At 46.3% G+C, this 23,929-nt stretch overlaps 1 protein-coding gene across 6 annotated transcripts in view; it reads right to left on the reverse strand.

The window, feature by feature from the left end:
- Positions 1 to 23,929, reverse strand: part of FHOD1 (formin homology 2 domain containing 1) — a 72,967-nt gene that overhangs the window by 38,176 nt on the left and 10,862 nt on the right. For 3 of the 6 annotated variants that reach the window (XM_061594501.1, XM_061594502.1, XM_061594500.1), the window contains exons 2-3: positions 20,610 to 20,716; positions 20,087 to 20,151 (exon numbers count right to left, since the gene is read on the reverse strand). Coding sequence is in view for 5 of the 6 variants with exons in the window: in XM_061594502.1 (XP_061450486.1) it covers positions 20,087 to 20,151; positions 20,610 to 20,716 (172 nt within the window). In the remaining variant the exon portion in view is untranslated. The remainder of the gene's footprint in view (positions 1 to 20,086; positions 20,152 to 20,609; positions 20,717 to 23,929) is intronic. The other 3 variants (XM_061594499.1, XM_061594498.1, XM_061594497.1) reach the window with 1 other exon arrangement.

Here is a 23,929-nt window from a genome sequence, read left to right on the forward strand (position 1 = left end):
CCACCTATAGGTGCTGCCAGGAGGATTGAACCTGGCCCTTTCTGCAGGCAAAGGCACTGCAGCTATGATGGCCTGCTCCAGACACGCATGAGGGGGCTGTCTGCACAGCTGGAGCCACAATGCATATCAAATCTGCAGATGACACAAAATTGGGAAGGGCAGTTAATACCCTGGAAGACACAGATAAAATTCAAAGGGACCTCGATAGGCTGGAGCATTGGGCTGAAAACAATGGAATGAAATTTAACAGGGACAAGTGCAAAATTCTACACCTAGGAAGAAGAAACCAAATGCAAAGTTGTAAGATGGGGATACTTGGCTCAGCAATACTACATGCCAGAAGGATCTTGGGATTGTGGTTGATCACAGGTTGGACATGAGCCAACAGGGTGATGTGGCTGCAAAAAAGGCAAATGCTATTTTAGGCTGCATTAATAGAAGTAGTATTTCCAACTCGCATAAAGTATTGGTTCCCCTCTATTTGGCACTGGTTAGGCCTCATGTTGAGTACTGCGTCCAGTTCTGGTCTCCGCACTTCAAGAAGGATGCAGACAAACTGGAACAGGTTCAGAGGAGGGCAACAAGGATGATCAGGGGACTGGAAACAAAGCCCTATGAGGAGAGACTGAAAGAACTGGGCATGTTTAGCCTTAAGAAAAGACTGAGGGGAGATAGGATAGCACTCTTCAAGGACTTGAAAGGCTGCCACACAGAGGAGGGCCAGAATCTCTTCTTGATTGTCCTAGAGTGCAGGACGTGGAATAATGGACTCAAGTTACAGGAAGCCAGATTTTGGATGAACATCAGGAAAAATGTCCTAACCGTTCGAGTGGAACGACAATGGAACCAATTACCTAGAGAGGTAGTGGGCTCTCCAACACTGGAGGCCTTCAAGAGGCAACTGGACTGCCACTTGTTGGGGATCCTTTAATTTGGATTCCTGCATTGAGCAAGGGGTTGGACTCAATGGCCTTATAGACCCCTTCCAACTCTACGGCTCTATGATCCTTGGCTGCCTTCCTTTATACACTGCTGAAAGTAAACACCACCCTACTGAGAAGCAAGGGTGGCCCACATGGCTCTGACTGCACCCCCCTCCCTCCCCCCTCCCAAAACAGAAGAGCTGCTGAAGTCCTTCGCCTCAAGCCACCTCTGCGAGCCTCGGATTATGCTGGCCAGGGGCCAGAGAGCAGCTGCAGCCCAAGTAAGGTGGCTCACGTGACGCTTGCCGTCTTCCTGTTTCTCCAATGTTATATAAACATCTTTTACAGCTTCCTATGGAGAGACCTCTGACGAGAGAGAGAGGGGAGGGCTTCTCTTAATGCCCTCTGCCTGGAGTCGGGTCACGGGGTCTGTGCTGAAAGCAAGCAAGCGAGCAGCTCTTCTCTCCAACTGGCACAAGCCAGAGCTGGAGCAGAGAGGCTCTCTGTGCCACTGTGGGCATGTCTGTGCCAACCACAGCTCCTGTCCCAGGCACAAGGATGTCTAGGTAGCCAATTGCTCTGGCTGGTCCAAAACAAATGAGATTGTGCCCTGCCGTGAGCCCTCGGCACAAAGAAGGAAGAGCATGTGGAAAAGCTGGGGGGGGGGAGAGGCGGAGCAACACTTCCACTATGGGCAGGGGGGTCTCAAGCTGTGGTCTCCGGACCGCCAGCAACCCACAGACGTCATCCACGTGGTCCACGGCACATCCATGCTAAATATTCATCTTGATTTCAATTGTTTTTATTGCTTTGTTTTTTTCTTATGTTGTATTATAATTTGTATTCTATCGAATGCAAATTGTAATGCCGTAAAATCTAAAGTAAGACATAAAAGCCGCAGCAGCAGCAACACAAGGGAAACTCAGAAGCCAGACACAGACCACTTTGGCTTCTCCTTCCCAACAGCGGCAAAGAAGGAAAAGCTTCCCGGCCACAAGCCGTCCTCCCCTCCAAAGGAATCCTGCCCTCCTCCACCTGCCCAGGCTGGCTCTGAATGGCAACAGGATACAGTAATCGCGGGTGCAAAGCTTGGGAGCCAAGAGAGACTTCAGAGGCTCTAGACAGGAGAGCTCAGACTCCTTCTCTCTGCAGGCTGCCTGGCTCCTTCTGACGCCCTCTGCACAAGGACAAGGGAAGGGCAGAGACCCCCTAGCCCTGCTCCGGGGCTGCCTCTTCTGGGGGACGGGGAGGCCGCTGAAGGTGCCCGCTCCTTTGAGCTGAAGCTTCCGTCGTCGCCCCTCCTGGCTCACAAAGAGCACTGGCTGGCCGGCCAGGCATCTCTGGGCTGAGGGCAGGGGCTTAGCTGGCACTGTGTGCTGGCCAGGGGAATGGCAGCTGGGCTCCTGGAGGCTTTCTTTCCAACTAGGTGGAAGATTCCAGGCCGCTTTGGGCCTCAGCTCCTTTGGGCTTCACCCTAAGCACAGGGGCCTGCCCCAGCAGCCTGCCGGCAAGGAGCTGCATGTGTCACTCCAGCACTGGAGAGGAGGAGCACAAGGCAGGGCGGACGCTGCCTCTGGCTCCAAGGTCTACTCCCTCTCTGGCTCAAACAGCACCTCTGGGGCTTCCTCTCGTGGCTGACTGCGCCAGGCCCTCGGAGGAGAGTGCCCCCCGCAGAGGGCCGATGAGGAGGGTGCCCCCAGGCAAGGCACACAGAAGCAGAGGGAGCAGCGCAGCGCAGGACAACCACAGCCGTTGCAACTGCCCAGGCAGGCCTCACTGCTGCGACCTGACAGGCGCAGAGCAAGCGCACTTGGCCTCCGCCTCCTGCAGGGCACCAATCTGGTGCCGAGATGAGGCATGCCCACCCACTGTTGCCAAATATCTGCCTGGCCCCCCAGTTTGCAGGTGCTGCCATTTTTCTCTCTTCCAAATTTATTTATTATTTGATTTATATCCCGCCCTTCCTCCCAGCAGGAGCCCAGGGCAAATGGGCTCCTGGTGCCCTCCTTGCCGAAAGAGAGCAGCCGTCAATCAAGCAAACAGGACTACCTTTGATAAAAAGAAAAAGCTAAGCTGCATAGTTTGCATGTGGTTCAAGACCAACAGCGTGTTTAGGGATAATCACAAAAATACTGTTCTCTTCGGACACTGTAGTCACCAGCAGTGTCAAATGGCACCCTAATTTCTGCACTTTCTTAGGGGGTGGGGGAGTCTGACCCTCCTCTCTGAATCCTCTCACTTTCCACCGGCCCTTCAAGCAGGGCTGGAGGGGCCCACTGTTCTTCCCCTGCCCCAGCAACCACCATCCCTGTAATAGCAATTACTCTCCTGCAGCAACCAGTGATAGCAAGAGCAAGCTGCAGGCAGACTGCTAAAGGCTTTACAGCATTAGGAAACCCCGTATTTAGACACACACACACACACAGGGAGTTGTCTGAAGGTCCCAGCTGAACTAAGGGAGGAATAAGGCCAAAGAGGACAGCTTGGACGTGCACACCCCTAAAGCCACGCTGCAACATGCCTGTTCAGCAAGACAGAGCCACTCCTTCACGAAGGAGCAACCTACTTCTACCCAGCCTGGAGAAATTCTTGGCAAGAAGGCAACTCTCCCTCCACTCAGCAGTCTGCATGAAATGCTTGACTCTTATGTTCTCATTAGTTAAGAACAGAGTCAACCCTGCACAGTAGACAAATTGCACTGCCATTGACTCACCATCTCCCCTGCTCCTCTGCCCATTTCCAACCAGCTCCACTCCATTCAGAACAGGAACGGCTGCGGTGACTTCCGGGAAGGGTGACTTCGCTTGTGCCTGCTTTTTGAGATGATCTCTCGTCTCAGAAGAAGCTTTTTCAGTTTTAAAATCAGTCAGAACGTTCTTTTTGACTGGCAAAGATTTTCTCCCGGGCAGGGAGAAACATAGAGATTAACCACAAAAGCCTGTTTTTGTTGGGAGGACTGGATTTCATTAATTTATGAGAGAAGGTTCAGCCAGCAATGCCGGATGGACTTCCAACAAGCTCTAACTGATTAAGTGACACGTTTATCTTTTCTTCAAAGAAAAACGGACTTTAACAGGCAAGCATCCTTCTTTCTATTTTTTTTTTCACTTGGTTTAAATTGTTGCAGCAAAAAGAGATTTGTCAATGAATCAGCTATAAAGAATTTCTGGGTGAGTTATAACTCTTCTCTTTTATTCACGAAATTGAGGAAAGAAATTGAAAAAGCTTATCTTTGTTTTTATTGCAAAAAGCTGGCCTGGAAGTGCATTCTAAAGATACAAGCGGAAGAGGGATTTCTATTTCAAGGAGGAAAAAAAAAAATTTTGATTTATGAACTTTGGAGTATTATATGTCCGGGACTATTTTCTTTTTGGTCTATTTCATTTTGATGAATCTACTTGTTCACGACGCCACTAACTGTTTTGAAGCTGGGAACTAAATTTGTTTTGTATTCCTGAACATATAAGAGATAAGGCAGGCTGTACTGTCTACACTGTGATGTCATCAAGCCTGGAATATTAACCCAATTGTGGCTGAAATAATTTTTGTTTTCGTGGTTTTAAGAATGGCAATCAGGAAAATGGCTGAGACCATGGAAGAAATTATGTTTCAGAAAATAATGGATGAGATTGAGACAATGAAACAAACAGACAGGGTAGACAGGAGATGAAAATTGAATTTGGTAAAATGACGCAGGAGCTTAAAGAAATAGGGGATCTTGTGAGAGAGGAGATTGATGAGATTAGAGATGAGAAAAGAAAAATTAAAGGGAAGATACAAGCCCTGGAGATTGGAACAAATGTGGAATTGGAAAAAGATTTGGAGTTTATGGATATTAGAAACAAAGTTTATTGTTTGGAATTTAACGTTGTCTCTGAAGAAATTAATGAAGATATTAGAGATAAAGTTATCAAGGTCTTGGATAATTTTCTGGACTGGAATGATGTGATGGAGCTTGACATAGAAAAAATCTATGGAATTAACTACAGATATGTGACAATGGAAAAATTCTCAAGAGATGAGCCAGTGCATTTTGTAAAAAAGAAGAACAGAGATATGACTTTACAACAATATTTCAGCAACATATTCAGAATTGATGGCAAGGAAATATTTGTGATAAAGGAAATTCCCATCAGACTCTTATTATATGACAGCAAGATTATTGCTATGACAGCAAGATTATTATGGGATACTGATAATGGAAGAATGGATACTGAAATTACTGGACTGAACAGGACTATTGAAGATGGAAGATGGAATTAATATTGATAATGGAAGAATGGCTATTGAAATTATTGGACCTAATAGATTTGAACGAGATGGATTAATCGACATGTTTATTTGGAGAAAAATTGAAAGATATATCTCTCAAGGAATTGAAACCTCTCTTTGACTTTTTGTGGAAAGAATAAAGTAATGTTTATGAGATTTGATGATTAATTAAGATAACTACTGGAGAAAAGTGATTTTATAATATAATTTAAGAGACAGGATTGTTATATATTGTAGACCTATAACTGATCTGCGACAAATCGGAAGTCAACATTTTATTTTATTGTTTAATTATTTTTGTTTTGTTTTTTGTCTTTGAAAATTTGAATAAAAATTAATGACAAAAAAAGAAAAGAACAGGAACGGCTACTAGAGGTGCCTGAACAAGCCCTTGTGCTTCCATGAACTGTTCACTTCCTGCCACAATGGGGAGAGATGAAGTCCAGGAAGGACCATTTTGCTCATCCGTGGCCACCTGGCTCTTGCACAAGACAGATGCTGGACCTGCTAGAGCTCTCCACAAGCGCCCAGGTCCTGCGTTTCTCTGTCACAACCTCCAGAGAAATCGCACAATAGTATTGCCCTTTCCAGCAAACATCTGAAATTAAAAGTTTGCTCAACCTGAATTCATAAGAACATAAGAACATAAGAAGAGCCTGCTGGATCAGGCCAGTGGCCCATCTAGTCCAGCATCCTGTTCTCACAGTGGCCAACCAGGTGCCTGGGGGAAGCCCGCAAGCAGGACCCGAGTGCAAGAACACTCTCCCCTTCTGAGGCTTCCGGCAACTGGTTTTCAGAAGCATGCTGCCTCTGACTAGGGTGGCACAGCACAGCCATCATGGCTAGTAGCCATTGATAGCCCTGTCCTCCATGAATTTGTCTAATCTTCTTTGAAAGCCATCCAAGCTGGTGGCCATTACTGCATCTTGTGGGAGCAAATTCCATAGTTTAACTATGCGCTGAGTAAAGAAGTACTTCCTTTTGTCTGTCCTGAATCTTCCAACATTCAGCTTCTTTGAATGTCCACGAGTTCTAGTATTATGAGAGAGGGAGAAGAACTTTTCTCTATCCACTTTCTCAATGCCATGCATAATTTTATACACTTCTATCGTGTCTCCTCTGACCCGCCTTTTCTCTAAACTAAAAAGCCCCAAATGCTGCAACCTTTCCTCGTAAGGGAGTCGCTCCATCCCCTTGATCATTCTGGTTGCCCTCTTCTGAACCTTTTCCAACTCTAGAATATCCTTTTTGAGATGAGGCGACCAGAACTGTACACAGTATTCCAGATGCGGCCGCACCATAGATTTATACAACGGCATGATGATATCGGCTGTTTTATTTTCAATACCTTTCCTAATTATTGCTAGCATGGAATTTGCCTTTTTCACAGCTGCCGCACACTGGGTCGACATTTTCATCGTGCTGTCCACTACAACCCCGAGGTCTCTCTCCTGGTTGGTCACCGCCAGTTCAGACCCCATGAGCGTATATGTGAAATTAAGATTGTTTGCTCCAATATGCATAATTTTACACTTGTTTATATTGAATTGCATTTGCCATTTTTCCGCCCATTCACTCAGTTTGGAGAGGTCTTTTTGAAGCTCTTCGCAATCCCTTTTTGTTTTAACAACCCTGAACAATTTAGTGTCATCAGCAAACTTGGCCACTTCACTGCTCACCCCTAATTCTAGGTCATTAATGAACAAGTTGAAAAGTACAGGTCCCAATACCGATCCTTGAGGGACTCCACTTTCTACAGCCCTCCATTGGGAGAACTGTCCGTTGATTCCTACTCTCTGCTTTCTGCTTCTTAACCAATTCCTTATCCACAAGAGGACCTCTCCTCTTATTCCATGACTGCTAAGCTTCCTCAGAAGCCTTTGGTGAGGTACCTTGTCAAACGCTTTTTGAAAGTCTAAGTACACTATGTCCACTCGATCACCTCTATCTATATGCTTGTTGACACTCTCAAAGAATTCTAATAGGTTACTGAGACAGGACTTTCCCTTGCAGAAGCCATGCTGGCTCTGCTTCAGCAAGGCTTGTTCTTCTATGTGCTTAGTTAATCTAGCTTTAATAATACTTTCTACCAGTTTTCCAGGGACAGAAGTTAAGCTAACTGGCCTGTAATTTCCGGGATCCCCTCTGGATCCCTTTTTGAAGATTGGCGTTACATTTGCCACTTTCCAGTCCTCAGGCACGGAGGAGGACCCGAGGGACAAGTTACATATTTTAGTTAGCAGATCAGCAATTTCACCTTTGAGTTCTTTGAGAACTCTTGGGTGGATGCCATCCGGGCCCGGTGATTTGTCAGTTTTTATATTGTCCATTAAGCTTAGAACTTCCTCTCTTGTTACCACTATTTGTCTCAGTTCCTCAGAATCCCTTCCTGCAAATGTTAGTTCAGGTTCAGGGATCTGCCCTATATCTTCCACTGTGAAGACAGATGCAAAGAATTCATTTAGCTTCTCTGCAATCTCCTTATCGTTCTTTAGTACACCTTTGACTCCCTTATCATCCAAGGGTCCAATTGTCTCCCTAGATGGTCTCCTGCTTTGAATGTATTTATAGAATTTTTTGTTGTTGGTTTTTATGTTCTTAGCAATGTGCTCCTCAAATTCTTTTTTAGCATCCCTTATTGTCTTCTTGCATTTCTTTTGCCAGAGTTTGTGTTCTTTTTTATTTTCTTCATTCGGACAAGATTTCCATTTTCTGAAGGAAGCCTTTTTGCCTCTAAGAGCTTCCTTGACTTTGCTTGTTAACCATGCTGGCATCTTCTTGGCCCTGGCGGTACCTTTTCTGATCTGCGGTATGCACTCCAGTTGAGCTTCTAATATAGTGTTTTTAAACAACTTCCAAGCATTTTCGAGTGTTGTGACCCTCTGGACTTTGTTTTTCAGCTTTCTTTTTACCAATCCCCTCATTTTTGTGAAGTTTCCTCTTTTGAAGTCAAATGTGACCGTGTTGGATTTTCTTGGCAATTGGCCAGTTACATGTATGTTTAATTTAATAGCATTGTGGTCACTGCTCCCAATCGGTTCAACAACACTTACATCTCGCACCAGGTCCCGGTCCCCACTGAGGATTAAGTCCAGGGTTGCCGTCCCTCTGGTCGGTTCCATGACCAACTGGTCTAGGGAATAGTCATTTAGAATATCTAGAAACTTTGCTTCTTTGTCATGACTGGAACACATATGCAGCCAGTCTATGTCCGGGTAGTTGAAGTCACCCATTACTACCACATTTCCTAGTTTGGATGCTTCCTCAATTTCATATCTCATCTCAAGGTCTCCCTGAGCATTTTGATCAGGGGGACGATAGATCGTTCCCAGTATTAAGTCCCTCCTGGGGCACGGTATCACCACCCACAACGATTCTGTGGAGGAGTCTGCCTCTTTGGGGGTTTCCAGCTTGCTGGATTCAATGCCTTCTTTCACGTATAGAGCGACTCCGCCACCAATACGTCCTTCCCTGTCCTTCCGATATAGTTTATATCCAGGGATAACCGTATCCCACTGGTTTTCTCCATTCCACCAGGTCTCGGTTATGCTCACTATATCAATGCTCTTCTCTAAGACCAAGCACTCCAGTTCTCCCATCTTGGTTCGCAGGCTCCTAGCATTAGCGTACAGGCACTTGTACAACGAGCTTATGGCACTCTGAAGTTGTTATGCCTTTAAAACAAGTCTGAAGACTGCAGAACGGATAACAGGCCCAACTACAGTGGGAGCCTCGGACCCTTGCAGGAAGCAGGATGGCACCATCATTTTAACACGGAGGAATCAATGTACGGAGGGAGATGGAGTGGGACAGGCCATTCTCCTTAGACCAGCCTTAAAAGATGAGCCTACACGCCTGCTGCCAAGGTGGCGAGAGTTGTGCCATCTACCCCTTGGCACAAAGGACTTCACCCCTTGTCCTGGCTAATGAAGCCCCACACACGGCTTCCCAGAACAGCTCCTTTCTCAAAAGAAACGCCAGAAAGAAAGGAACTACATGGGGCTTTCCACATTCTGGGGGAAATAAATTTGAGCCTATGAGGGAGCCAAGCCAGAGGAAAGCTGCACAGTTTAAATGACTGCAGTGGACCTACCTGCCCCACCCCTCCCCTCACTGCCTGGCCTCTTGCGGAGGGTGGGGAAACACACCTCCCCACCATGCCATAACTGCTGTCTGAATGCTCTGGCTCAGGAGCCCTGCAAAGCATACAGTGATCTTCTGCACACCAATTTGGAAGTGAAAATAGAGCTCTCATAAATTTATTACGGCATAATCTTTCATGGACAAGTCAACTTGCATCCAAATGCATGAAGTGCAAAACAATTGTACACAGTGGTGACCCGTTTGCATCTCACAGCTATTTGACACCCACCTGCTATACCTGAGAGCCAGCGTGGCACAGTGGGTAAGGTGCTGGACTAGGACCTGGGAGAGCAGGGTTCGAATCCCCACAGAGCCATGAAGCTCACTGGGTGACCTTAGGCCACTGACTCCTTCTTAGCCTCAGAGGGAGGCAATAGTAAACTCCCTCTGAATGCCGCTTACCATGAAGACCCTGTTCATAGGGTCGCTATAAGTCAGAATTGACTTGAAGGCAGTCCACTTCCACTTCTTCTATACCTACCAAATGAAAACACTATTTCATATAGCTGATGAAAGGGGTTCTATGCCACAAAAGCTTATTATACAACACTAATAAATTTGTTAAGTCTTCAAGGCGTACGCCTTCCTCAGTTTAGTGGGACTTGCTTACAATTAAACATGCATCGAATCAGGCTGCAAAAGTCAGAATGGGATGGAAGGAAATCCCTGCACTGCTGAAGAAGTTGTGATAACTAGAGTCAAACACTCAACGTGCATCTTTTACATTTATTTCAAAATATGTAGTAAACCACCTCTGAGTACCTCTTACCCTGAAAACCCTATGAACAGAGTATCCAAAATGCAACACAAGATAGAATGCTGATATGTTTAAATATGAATGTGCTGATTTTGTAAGGGTGTGTTTGAATAAATTTAAGGTTTTTTTTTCCTTTTCCCAATGGTAGTAAGACAAAATTGTGATATAATGGGGGCTGGCTGTTTTAATTGTTTTGCTTTTTTATACTGTGATTAAGAAATCCGATTTGTTTAATCTATTATGTTTTAAAATAAGCTTGTTTTAACATGTTTGTTTTTCCTTGAAATATAGGGAATATTCTGTTTAGTCTATTATGTATATTATGATTTTTTTCTTGTACTTCTTGTACTTAGTTTAATATGGAATGTTTATATTACGTTGATACTAAAGAAGATGCTTTGTTCAATTAACTGTATTTTATTGCTTTTTGTAGTTGCTGTTTTAAGACGTTTGGATTTGTTGTACACCGCTTAGAGTTTTATTTAAATATAAGCGGTATATAAATGAACTAACTAAAAAACTAGTGCTGGAAGATGAGACCCTCAGGTCAGAAGGCACTCACCGAGCTACTGGGGAAGAACAAAGGACAAATACGAGTAGCGCTGTGACTAACGATGCAGCTGGGTCAAAGCTGAAAGGAAGCCCAGAGGCTGATGCGCACAGATGCGAAAGGAGAGTCAGGAGTTGTACGAAACACACAATAGGAACATGGAATGTGAGAAGCATGAACCAGGGAAAGTTAGAAATGGTCAAGCAAGAAATGGAACGTATCAACATTACAATACTTGGTATGAGTGAATTAAAATGGACAGGAATGGGACATTTTCAATCGGGCAACTACAAAACATTTTATGCAGGAAATGAGAAATCAAGTAGAAACAGGGTTGCTTTAATAGTGAGAAGTGATGTAGCAAAAGCAATTAGGAGCTACAATGCAAGGTCTGAGCAAGTGATATCAATGAGATTAAATGGGAAACCTATTAACAACCATCATCCAAGTCTACGCTCCAATGGAAACGCAGAAGAATTGGAGAGATTTTATGCAGAAGTACAGGAGGAAATTGATCACACACCAAAACAAGATGTGCTGATAATAATGGGGGAACTGGAATGCAAAAGCAGGAAACAGAGAAGAAATGGGAATTGTGGGAAAATGGGGCTTAGAAGACAGAAATGAAGCAGGAGAAAGACTTATAGAATTCTGTGAAGGCAATAATTTGTTTCTTGCGAACACATTTTTTGAGCAACCGAAAAGATGACTGTATACGTGGACATCACCAAATGGTCAATATAGGAATCAAATTGATTATGTAATTGGTAACAGAAGATGGAGTAGTTCCATACTTTGTGCAAAAACAAGACCAGGAGCAGACTGCAGTACAGATCATGAACTGGCAATATCAAGAACCAGAGTAAAGCTAAAGAACAACAAAGCAATCATAATGCCAAAATACAATTTAACTAACATCCCAGAAGAATATAAAGATCAAATAAGGAACAGATTTGAGGCTTTAAACTTAGTTGACAGAGAACCAGAAGAACTATGGGGTGGTCAGAGACATTATCAGGGAAGAATGCAAAAAGACAATACCTCTAGTTAAAAAGAAAGACCTCAATGAATGACTGAAGAAACTCTTAAAATGGTTAAAGAGAGAAGAAAAGCAAAAGGAAAAGGTGATAGAAACATGGTCAGAACCCTAAATGCAACAATACAGCGACTAGTACGTAGTGACAAAGAGAACTATTACAATAGTTATTGTATAGAAATAGGACAACAAAAAGGGTAGAACAAGAGCCCTATTCCAAAAGTTTAGAGAAATGAAAGGGAAATTTAAACCAAGAGTAGGGATGTTGAATAATCAACAGGGGACTGACTGACCGAGATGAAATAAAAGGAAGATGGAAGCAATACACTGAAGAACTCTATAAAAGAGATGACAGGATGACAGATTCATTCACAGAGGAATCATATGATGAAGAACCAAAAATTTTAGAATGTAAGGTAAAAGCTGCTCTTAAAATACTTGGAAGAAACAAATCACCAGGAACAGATGGCATACCAATAGAGTTGCTACAAGCTATTGAGACTGAATCTGTCCAAATTTTGACAAAAAATTGTCAACAAATATGGAAAACTAAACAATGGCCCACAGATGGGAAGCCTTCAATATATATCCCAATTCCAGAGAAAGGAGATCCCACAGAATGCAGTAATTATCGAACTATTGCCTTAATATCCCATGCAAGTAAAGTAATGCTCAAGATTCTACAACAAAGGCTCTTATCATATATGGAGTGAGAAATGCCAGACGTCCAAGCTGGATTTAGAAAGGGAAGAGGCACCAGAGATCATATCACATACATTGGATAATGGAATGGACCAAGGAATTTCAGAAGAAAATCACCCTGTGCTTAATAGATTACAGCAAAGCCTTTGACTGTGTAGATCATGAAAAACTATGAAATGCTTTAAAAGAAATGGGGGTGCCACAGCATCTGATTGTCCTGATGCGCAACCTATACTCTGGACAAGAGGCTACTATAAGGACAGAATGTGGAGAAACCGATTGGTTCCCCATCGGAAAGGGTGTGAGACAGGGGTGTATTTTATCACCCTATTTGTTTAATCTGTACGCAGAACATATACAGAAAGCAGGATTGGACCAAGATGAAAGTGGTGTAAAAATTGGAGGGAGAAATATCAATAATTTAAGATATGCAGATGATACCATACTACTAGCAGAAACCAGTAATGATTTGAAACGAATGCTGATGAAAATTAAAGAGGAAAGCACAAAAGCAGGACTACAGCTGAATGTCAAGAAGACTAAAGTAATGACAACAAAAGATTTATGTAACTTCACAGTTGACAATGAGGACACTGAACTTGTCAAGGATTATCAATACCTTGGCACAGTCATTAACCAAAATGGAGGCAATAGTCAAGAAATCAGAAGAAGGCTAGGACTGGGGAGGGCAGCTATGAGAGAACTAGAAAAGGTCCTCAAATGCAAAGATGTGTCACTGAAGTCAGGATCATTCAGACCATGGTATTCCCGATCTCTATGTATGGATGTGAAAGTTGGACAGTGAAAAAAGCGGGTAAGAGAAAAATCAACTCATTTGAAATGTGGTGTTGGAAGAGAGCTTTGCAGATACCATGGACTGCGAAAAAGACAAATAACTGGGTGCTAGAACAAATTAAACCAGAACTGTCACTAGCAGCTAAAATGATGAAACTGAGGTTATCATACTTTCGGCACATAATAAGATGATTCACTAGAGAAGACAATAATGCTGGGAAAAACAGAAGGGAGTAGAAAAAGAGGAAGGCCAAAGAAGAGATGGATTGATTCCATAAAGGAAGCCACAGACCTGAACTTACAAGATCTGAACAGGGTGGTTCATGGCAGATGCTACTGGAGGTCGCTGATTCATAGGGTCACCATAAGTCGTAATCAGCTTGAAGGCACATAACAACAACTAATTCCTCTAATACTTGTATACTTATAACCCTCCTTTGAGTTCAGCCATTTCTGTTTGTGCTGTCAATTTATTCAAGAGTGTTAATAACTAAATTCGGTTAAAAACCGCATGTATTTCTTAATATGTGTATTATGATTTTAACTTATTACTTTAAGTTATTTAACTTATTACATTTTAACTTGTCTATCGTTTTTTATGGGTTTTAATTTGGTATGGTTTTAAATTTGTATACTTGTTTTTAATGTTTTTAATTGTTGCAAACCGCCCAGAGAGCTTTGGCTATGAGGCGGTATATAAATAAATAAATAAATAAATAATACTTGTAAGAGGCTATTTACTACTTGTAAATCAAATGCCTAACAGAAAGTGGACAAAACTGTATTCTCCCCTGAAATGGGAAGCAGAATCCAGTATTCATAACTTGCGAGCTTAGGTAGAGAGAAAAAACCCCAGGAGACTTACAAGCTAGAAAATGGTGCGTCCTTCAGCCAGACAGCCTAGATCCAAGCCCTGGCATTAAATACTGTTATAAATTCTGGGCTCCTGCTGGGAGGAAGGGCGGGATACAAATTAAATAAATAATGAATAAATAAATACATTCATCAGTGGTTGTGCCATATTTTAGAATGCTTGATTTCAGAAGATCAACCCATGGATAGTTGAGGAATCTCCAACTACAATTCAGTGTCATGTCTGAAAGTGAGGACAGTCACTCTGCACAAATGGAAAAAAGACAAGCCAATCTGATCCACATCTTGCCAGAGCCTGGGATCTCCAAGTACAGTTTAACACAATGATGGAGTTGAGCCATTGGTTTGACAAAAATACAGATTCTGTTTTAAGAGTCTAAAAGCATAGGCTTTGCTTATGTTTAAATTTAATCCAGAATATGTTTTTAAATAACAGGTTGCAACCTTCCACTGATGTTAAAAGGTTGTTTAATCCAGTGGAGACATCTGTTAGCAATTTTTGATGACTTCCCCTTCTCTGTGCACCCCAGAATCAGCTCAGCCAGGCTCTTCCTTTTTACCTAGTAACCAGGATGCATCTTTGCTGTGTTGTGTTCACCTGGGATCAGGTACTCCCTAGAAGTCTACAAATCCTCAAATAAGTGCAGGTAGATGTTAAAGACCCCCTCCCAAAGGTAAATGTGAAACGTTTGCAAAGAAGCTTAAGCATGCCTCCTTGCTGTGCAGGAGCTGATAGGCACCCATTAAGAATTTGCTGTGTAGTTACCTTACAGTACAATGGTGTACATGTCTACTTCAGAAACAAGTCTTTCTGTGTCTAATGGGGCTTACTCCCAGGGAAGTGAGTACAGGATGGCAGCCTAGGCTTTGGTTTAGGATTGGCACTGGGGAAAACAGGGGTCGTGTGCCTTTAACAGCTGTCTCTCCACAATCGGGACAGGAGGACAGAACTGACTTCCCAGGGTAAATATGGGGAACGGAGGGGGAGAGCAACAGTGATTGTGTGCTTTAATTTGGCGTTATGCCTCTCCCATGGCAGCCGTTTTGTGACTGGCACCCTCAGCACTCTTACAAAATTCAAGATGTGCCCCCCTGGCCCAAAACCCCCAACCAAGAGTTTTGGGGAAATTCTGGAACAGTGGGGGAGGGGAGGTGATGCAGAAGGCTACAGGAAAAAAGGGAATGTGCAAATATCACACACACACCCTTTTGGCTCACCACCAAAGAACCAAAGAGGAACACAACTGGATACAGCCTGAAAGGTTCTGTATGTGTTTGGAAAAAGGTTTTTTCTTTAAATTACAAATCCAAAATTAAAAACTTATTTCTTATTCACTGAAGGCAGCAAAGCCAGAGGCTCCAGCAGGTCTGCCCAGAGAGCTCGCTCCAGCCCCTTTTGCGTATTCTTTACCCCAGGGGTAGCGGCAGCTATGAATTTTAGGTTAACACTTTTGCTGGCACTTAAGTGCCACCCATCCACAGAAGCAGCGGGAGCAGCGAGCCCCTTTCCTTCCCAGAGGGCCCCTCCTTCACCCTTTCCCAGCACTTGCTGCCTTCTCCGCCAGGAGCCACACTTGGCCTATGGCCAAGAGCCAAGAACCCTGGAACTAGTTCTGTGAGCCCAAGGAGAATTTAGAGTTGCTTTTCTGGAACGTCACTCTGTTCCCCCCCTCCCGGTGTGTAAACTGAGAGGAACTTCAAAAAGCAGCTGGTGATATGTGTGTGTGTGTGTGAGAGGGGTCAGCTATGTGATGCACATAAAAGTTAAGATGGCAACCCAGACACCCCCTGTGAACGCAACAACAGAGGAAGAGGCCTGCAGCAGCCGGATCAGGCCAAAGGGGGCCATGTAGGCCAGCCTCATCTGTCCTGACGGGGCCAGCCAGAAGCCCAGTGGGAGCCTGCAGGCCGGCCCTGGGCACAAGAGCCCTGTCCCCTCCTTCGGCTTCCAGCCACTGGAATTCAGAGGCAGAGTGAGCATAGCTATCGTGGCTAGAAGCCCGTGAGCGCCTTTCCTGAGCCCCTCCAAGCTGGTGGCCATCGCTGCCTCCTGGGGGAGTGAGTGCCAGTACTTAACTATGTGCGGCATGAAGATTAAGCCCTTCCTGTCCTCTGTCCCGAATCTTCCAATGTTCAGCTGTGCTGGATGTTCCTCTCATAAGAGAAACATTTCTCTATCCACTTTCTCCAAGCCATGCGTAATTTTTTAAACTTTTATCACACCACCTTTCTCTCACCTTTTCTCTAAACTAAAGAGCCCCAAATACTGCAACCCTTCCCCATCGGGGATCGTTCTGGCTGTCCTCTGCAATTGACAAGTGCTCTGGCACTTTACTACTTAGCAAGACAAGTCTGAGTGCTAGCCTGGGTCAAAGAGAATATATGTTTATGCACAGTACCATATGAAGAGGGACTCAGGTTATTTTACCTAGCATCACACAGCAAGCAGATTTACATTACAAATCCAGGAACCACCTTCTTTTCTCATGGATGGAAAACATTGTCTAGATACGGCTGTGGAGTCCCCTTCCTTGTAGTTTTGAAGAAAAGATGGAGATGGCAATGTTGCACCAGAGTTCATCCTGTGCTGGGCGGAGCTATGATAGATCACTTCGATGCCTTCTGCCTCAATGAAAATACCATCAGAGCGGCCAATCCTATGCAGACCATCGCCCATCAGCATAAGCTACTGCAGTCCCACTGCAGGAAAGAAGCACATGCAACAGCCCCTTCTAGGGAAGGGCCACACCCCGCCCCCCAACAAGGAAAAGGCCTGCCTGTCCCTGGCACTTGCCTCTCCTCTGCAGCTCGGCTCCTAATCCCACAGGTGACAACACGCAGGCCCCAGGGAGGAAGAGAGCAAGCCCGCAGACCAGCCCTTGGATAAAAATGAGGCGAGTGACCCCCACAGAAGCACTGCCTCGAAGTATCTGTGGATGAGCATTCAGATCAGGACTGTATGACATGGTGATTTGTGAAGGTGACAGCAACAGAGAAGCAGCCCTGATTTCTAACCCACTCTGTCACAGGAGCAAGCGCATTCCCGCTAGACACCAGCCTGACGGGGCCAAAGAGCACCCTGTGGACCTTAGCTTGCTTTCAGGACGGTGTCCGCCAACTTTTCCCCAGACTTTTTCATGAGTGAAGGCAAGAATCCAAGGAGGGCCGCCGTGCCTCTGGGACTTCAACGTGCAAAACTAAGCAGGGGAAGCAATGGAAAGCGCACACACTTTTTTCATGATTCCCGCCTGGCCGAAGATTTATCTGTTTTCTCACACTCTGGTCTGCCTGACTTTATAGCTACACATTCCACTCTTGCAGCCCCTTCCAAGTGAGGCTCTTTAGGAGAATATATTGCCCAAGCTCCAAGGTGAAGGCTAAACAAACAGCCACAACGCCCTGGCCACGCCCAGGGCCCAGATCCTGCCCTCAGGTGCATGTTCCCATGCAGCATATGGGGGGGGCCGGGGAGAAAGAGGGCAAGAAACCGTCCCGTCCCCCGCATGGCCTCCTCAGCCTCTTCAACTTGGCTTATGCATCTTCGGCTGGCTCCTTACAACCAGGGCTGCGCAGTCAGAGTCGGAAGCAATTTTGGGTGGAGTCGGAGTCAGTAGAAATGTACCGACTCAGACTTCAAAATATTTTTTTTTTTTTAATGTATTTTAAGGTCTTTTTATGATGTCTTAAAGTGTTTTTAGCGTTTCTGTTTGCCGCCCTGGGCTCCTGCTGGGAGGAAGGGCGGGATATAAATCAAATAATAAATAAATAAAATAAATAAATAATATACATTTGCCATTTATGGAGTCGGACAGTAGAAAAATAGAGGAGTCAAAGGTTTGACGTACCAACTCCACAGCGCTGCTTACAACCACTAGGAGAGGGGGTTGGAGTGCCAAGCATCCTCATGAACACACACTACCCAGCTACTCTGGCCAATCCCAGGTTCCTAGAATTTCCTCCCGGCTACATGGCAGGGTCAGTGGGAAGGGATCCTCTCCACTGGCTCAATTTCAAGTCACCATGCAAGACTCCTCCTCCTCCTCTTCCCTGAAGCGGCCATGACTCAGCTTCTCCTGGTCCCCCAGGGATAAGGAGAGAAACCACGCGGCGGCAGGAGCCAACAATCCAGCTCCTCCCTTGCAGAAACCGGCGCCTCCCAGAGAAGCCCTCCCAGCAGCACTTGGCAGCTAGCCTGGGCTCTCCAGAGCTGAGCTCCCACATCCATCCCCCTGGGCAATGGAGGGAGGCTATTTCTAGCACAGCCAAAGGGGCCCAGCCATGACCCACACAGACTCCGGAAATACTTGCAACGTTTATCAGCACAGGCAGGCCTGGATGCAGGCAAGGGGAGCCCGGGAGGGAATATGCTGAATCACATGGAAACAGCAGCCAGGACTGGAGCCACGTGCAGAACAACCGCAGGCAGGAGGGAGGGAGGGGAAAGAGGCAGCTGTTGACCGGCTCAGTCGAGGAACAAACCTCTCAGGCCTCTCCCCCCCCCAAATGGTTTGTGAAGTGCTCATTCCTTCTCTTGACCATAAGTGCCTTAAGGCTGCAGAGCAATAATGAGGGGTGGGGGATATGTGCCCCTCCAGATGTCCCCCATCATCCCTGAGCACTGGCCATACCAACTGGGCTCATTGGAGGGCCACAGGGGGCCCTTCCTACCTGTGCTGAAAAGCAAGATGTCCCAAGATCTGTATTTCAGGCTTGGAAACTGGCACTGGGACTCTGGTGTCCGCTGCGCAAAACCTTGGTCTGGAATTGTTTCCTGGTTGCATGTGCCTCAAGGACAGGGGAATCTTTTGTGCTGCAGAGGGAGCAGCAAGACTCCAAGGCTGGAAGTGGGTGGCAAACAGCAACATCGATCCTGGGAGGCCCTGCCTCCTCGCTTCACAACCATTCCCCAAGGTTTGCTCCTGCATTCTCCTGTGCACCATCACCACTATCCTGCACTCTAACTCAGGCCGGTTTATTATATTCTGCAGATCAATGCAACTCCATGAGAAGGCCACAAAAGTGCACAACTCATCATTCTGAACCTCCTTTTTATGATAAGCTGTGTTCCTAGCCCTTTTGGCCGTGAAGACAAGATTTGAATGCAAGAGCAACACTTCTCTGGTGGGATCCCAAGAGCCGCAGTGTAGAGGCAGAATGGATTTGCATGGCTTCTTGGGACAAGAAAGGCCGGCCGCTTAACTTTCGCTATAAGTTTTGACAAACCTAAGAAATGGTTTTTTATTTGAGATTTACTGCTGCCTCGTTTATCCTGTAGATATTTTTAGGAGAAATGGTTTCTGCTTGGGAAGAAAGATGCTACATTCTGCCATGGGGCAGGGGGATGAAGGCATCCACTGACAGGGCTTCCACACCACATCAAGGACTGGAGCAAACATACAATCCCAGACAGAAACAAGCTCCCAATGGTGAACCCACTCAGCTGGGAAGGTGGCAACATTCGCCTGGCAGGCGGGAAGGGGGGAACCCATGGAAACAATCCCCAAGGGTTGGAAGGAGGAGGAAGAGGAGGGAGCCCACAGAGCTGCTTCATCCTGCCAGACTGTGAAGTGGGGCAGGAAGCGTCCCAGAACGTTATTTTTCTGTGGAAAATGTTCCATTCCATGAGTTCATTATGTATGGACGCCAAGTGTAAAGACAGCATTAGACAACCTTGCCAGTTTCAACACTTTTTTTGCTTACTAAATACAGACAAAACACAGATGCTAAATTAGATCACTCTCAAGGGCAGCAGAATTTTTTCCGGTGCAAGTTACCCTAATTTGCATAAGAAAATTTTTCCAACTGAAAAATTCCCAGAAAACCCACAAAGAATGAAGAGCAGCAGAGCTGAGAGGCCGGTGGGAGCAGCAGCGGGGAGGGCACAGGAGGCCTCTGAAAAGCCTCAGGTGGGACCTTGGAAAGCAAAAGAGGGCCGGCTTGCCAAGGCCTCACGAGCTAATCAAAACCAATGCCTTCTGAATCTGGGGCTAGAGCAACAGTCCAGGGCTCCAAGCAACAGCGCAGCTGGGACTCACCAAGGATGGCATGCACTCGGACAGAGAGCTGCGTGCGCAGGAGTAGAATTGGCCGCCTCCCTTTGCTGCAATGACAGGAAAGCAAACAGGACCTGGGTCAGCACAGGCAGGCTCCGCCCCAGCAAGCTTCCCCACAACACCTGCAAGCCACTGAGGACCTCCTCCTCCTCCTTCCCCGATTCCTCCACCAACGGCCAGCCGTCCCCCTCTCCAGAAATGCCCAACAGGCTTTGCTCTTCGCATCCCACATGCAGACAGCGAAAGGGGCCACTAGCAAGGAAGGAGAAGCCTGGTAAATCCTCACGTGAGTCAGCGTAGACACTGGAGGCTGGGAGGAACTCAGACCATTCCCCAGGCTGACTTCGCAAATGTGTCAAACACCTGTTCTAGCTCTGGATCTGCTTCTGAGGTCACAGCACCTGCGACCTGGGAAGCCAGAAACATGCAGAAAGCATTTTCCTCCCAGTCACAGTCCCTGGACCGCCTCGGATTGAGCAAATGCCCCCTCAGCAAAGAGATTCACCTGATGTCTTCGTAGAACCCTTCCAGCTCATCTTTCTGCTCCACCAGTGAAAGCTCAAGATCCAGATAGTGCCCAGAAGGCAAAACTTGCAAAGTGCAATCTTCCAGCTGCAAAACACAAAGCACAGCCCCAATATTAGGAAGGGAAGGAGTCAACAAGCAGGCAGAGACCACAGGGCCCAGACCCATCCTGACAGGCCACCCAGGCTCTCACGCACACCTTCAAGTAGCTACCAGCCAAGATGGCTATGAGGGTGATGAAGGGAAATCTCAATTCCCCGAGTCACTGTTTTTAGGTCCTACCTTAATTTTCTGAAATCTCACACGTCAAAGGCCTGAGTCAAGAGGTGCATCTTCAGCACCCAGTGAAAGCTACACAACCAAGGTCCAGACAGACCCCTACAGGGCAGGAATGCCCAGCTTAGGGGTTGCGCCAGAAAAGGCCCTCTCCTGGCCCCCCACCACCCACATTTCCAAGGGCAGGGAACTACCAAGAGGGCCCCTGGGCCAGTCTGTGAGAAAGGCGGCAACTTTTCAGATATTTGGGGCCTTAAGTCATTTAGGGCTTTAACACTAATCTGAGCACCTTGAATTGAGCCCAGAAAGAAATTGGCAACCAGCAAAGCTGCTTCAGAACAGGGATTATGGGCGTTCTAAATGGAGTCCCAGCCAGTAATCTGGAAAGTGCATTTTAGACCGCTCGAAGTTCCCAAGTTTATTTTATTTATTTATTGCACTTGTATACCGCCCCATAGCCGAAGCTCTCTGGGCAGTTTACAACAATTAAAAACATTAAAAACAAATATACAAATTTAAAAACACATTTTTAAAAAGCAATTTAAAAACACATGCTAAAATGCCTGGGAGAAGAGGAAAGTTTTGACGTAGCGCCGAAAAGATAAGAGTGTTGGTGCCAGACACACCTCATCACAAATCATTCCATAATTTGGGGGCCACCACTGAGTAGGCCCTCTCACTTGTTGCCAGACTCCCAGCTTCCCTCGGAGGAGGGCCTTAGATGTTGAGCGTAGTGTACATGTGGGTTCGTGTTGGGAGAGGATTTCCATCAGGTATTGTGGGCCTAAGCCGTGTAAGGCTTTATAGGTTAAAACCATCACCTTGAATTGAGCTTGGAAACATACAGGCAGCCAATGCAAGCAGACCAGAATTGGTTATATATGTTTGAACCATCTAGTCCCTGTTACCAATCTGACCACTGCATTTTGCACAAGCTGCAATTTCCAAACCGTCTTCAAAGGCAGGCCCACGTAGAGCGCATTGCAGTAATCTAGCTTGGAGGTTACCAGAGCATGGACAACTGAAGCCAGGTTATCTCTGTCCAGATAAGGACGTAGCTGGGCCACCAACCAAAGTTGGTAGAAGGCAGTCTGTGCCACCGAGGCTACCTGAGCCTCAAGTGACAGAGATGGTTCTAGGAGAACCCCCAAGCTATGAACCTGCTCCTTCAGGGGGAGTGCAACCCCATCCAGGACAGGTTGGACATCCACCATCCGGTCAGAAGAACCACCCACTAGCAGCATCTCAGTCTTGTCTGGATTGAGCCTCAGTTTATTAGCCCTCATCCAGTCCATTGTCACAGCCAGACACCAGTTCAGCACATTGACAGACTCACCTGAAGAAGATGAAAAGGAGAAATAGAGCTGCGTGTCATCAGCATACTGATGGCAACGCACTCCAAAGCTCTGGATGACTGCACCCAACGGTTTCATGTAGATGTTGAACAGCATGGGGGACAGAACTGACCCCTGTGGAACCCCATACTGGAGAGTCCAGGGTGCCGAGCAATGTTCCCCAAGCACCACCTTCTGGAGCTGACCCACCAAGTAGGAGCGGAACCACTGCCATGCAGTCCCTCCCACTCCCAACTCAGCCAGTCTTCCCAGAAGGATACCATGGTCGATGGTATCGAAAGCCGATGAGAGATCAAGGAGAATCAACAGAGTCACACTCCCCCTGTCTCTCTCCTGACAGAGGTCATCATACAGGGCGACCAAGGCTGTTTCCGTGCCAAAACCAGGCCTGAAACCCGACTGAAATGGATCCAGATAATCGGTCTCATCCAAGAGTGTCTGGAGCTGACCTGTTGAAGGACCTTGCCCAGGAATGGAACATTTGCCACTGGCCTATAGTTATTAAGGTTTTCTGGGTCCAGGGAGGGTCTCTTCAGGAGTGGTCTCACTACTGCCTCTTTCAGGCAGCCAGGGACCACCCCCTCTCGCAGAGAGGCATTAATCACTTCCCTGTCCCAGCCGGCTGTTCCATCCCTGCTAGCTTTTATTAGCTAAGAAGGGCAAGGATCCAGCACAGAAGTGGTTGCACGAACCTGTCCAAGCACCTTGTCAACGTCCTCAGGCTGTACCATCTGAAACTCATCCAAGAAATCAGGACAAGACTGTGCTCTGGATACCCCGCTTGATTCACCTGCTATAACACTGGAGTCTAAGTCCTGTCGGATGCTAAAGATTTTATCCTGGAAGTGCCTAGCAAATTCATTACAGCAGGCCTCAGATGGTTCTACCACCTTGGGGCTCCTGGACAATTCTGAAGAGCTCCGCTGGGCGGCAGATTGATGATCTGATAGTGGCAGCAAAATATTGTTTTTCTGCTGCCCTCACTGCACCTAAATATAGCTTACCATAGGCACTTACCAGTGTATAACTGCATCCACCAGGAGTTTGTCTCCATCTGCACTCAAGCCGTCTCCTATATTGTTTCATCGCTCTCAGCTCTGGGGTATACCATGGAGCCGTACGAGCTCTACACAGGAGAGGGCACTCGGGAGCAATCGTGTCAACCGCCTGGGTCATTTCTATATTCCACAGTCCAAGCAGGATTTCGACAGGAGCGCCAGCCCTATCAGCCGGAAAACTCCCCAGTGCCCTTTGGAAACCATCCAGATCCATTATTCTCTGGGGGCGGACCAACTTAATAGGTCCCCCACCCTTGCAGAGGGAAAAAACCACTTTAAGTCTATTCAGCAAGCAGTGATCTGTCCATGACAGAGGGACTGATATAAGGCCCCCCCCATTCAGATCACCATCTCCATGTCCAGTTGCAAAAACCAAGTCTAGAGTATGCCCTGCTACATGTGTTGGGCCAATGGCATATTGAGACAATCCCATGGTTGTCATGGAGACCATGAAATCCTGAGCCGCCCCGGATAAGGTGGCCTCAATGTGGATGTTTACATTCCCCAGAACCAACAGTCTGGGGGATCAAAACAGTACACCTGAGACCACCTCCGTCCGCTCAGCTAGGGAGTCTGTTGGGCAGCGGGGTGGGCGGTACACCAACAGAATC

This window comes from Rhineura floridana, chromosome 13 (assembly GCF_030035675.1).
Source record: "Rhineura floridana isolate rRhiFlo1 chromosome 13, rRhiFlo1.hap2, whole genome shotgun sequence".
Classification (NCBI taxonomy): domain Eukaryota; kingdom Metazoa; phylum Chordata; class Lepidosauria; order Squamata; family Rhineuridae; genus Rhineura; species Rhineura floridana.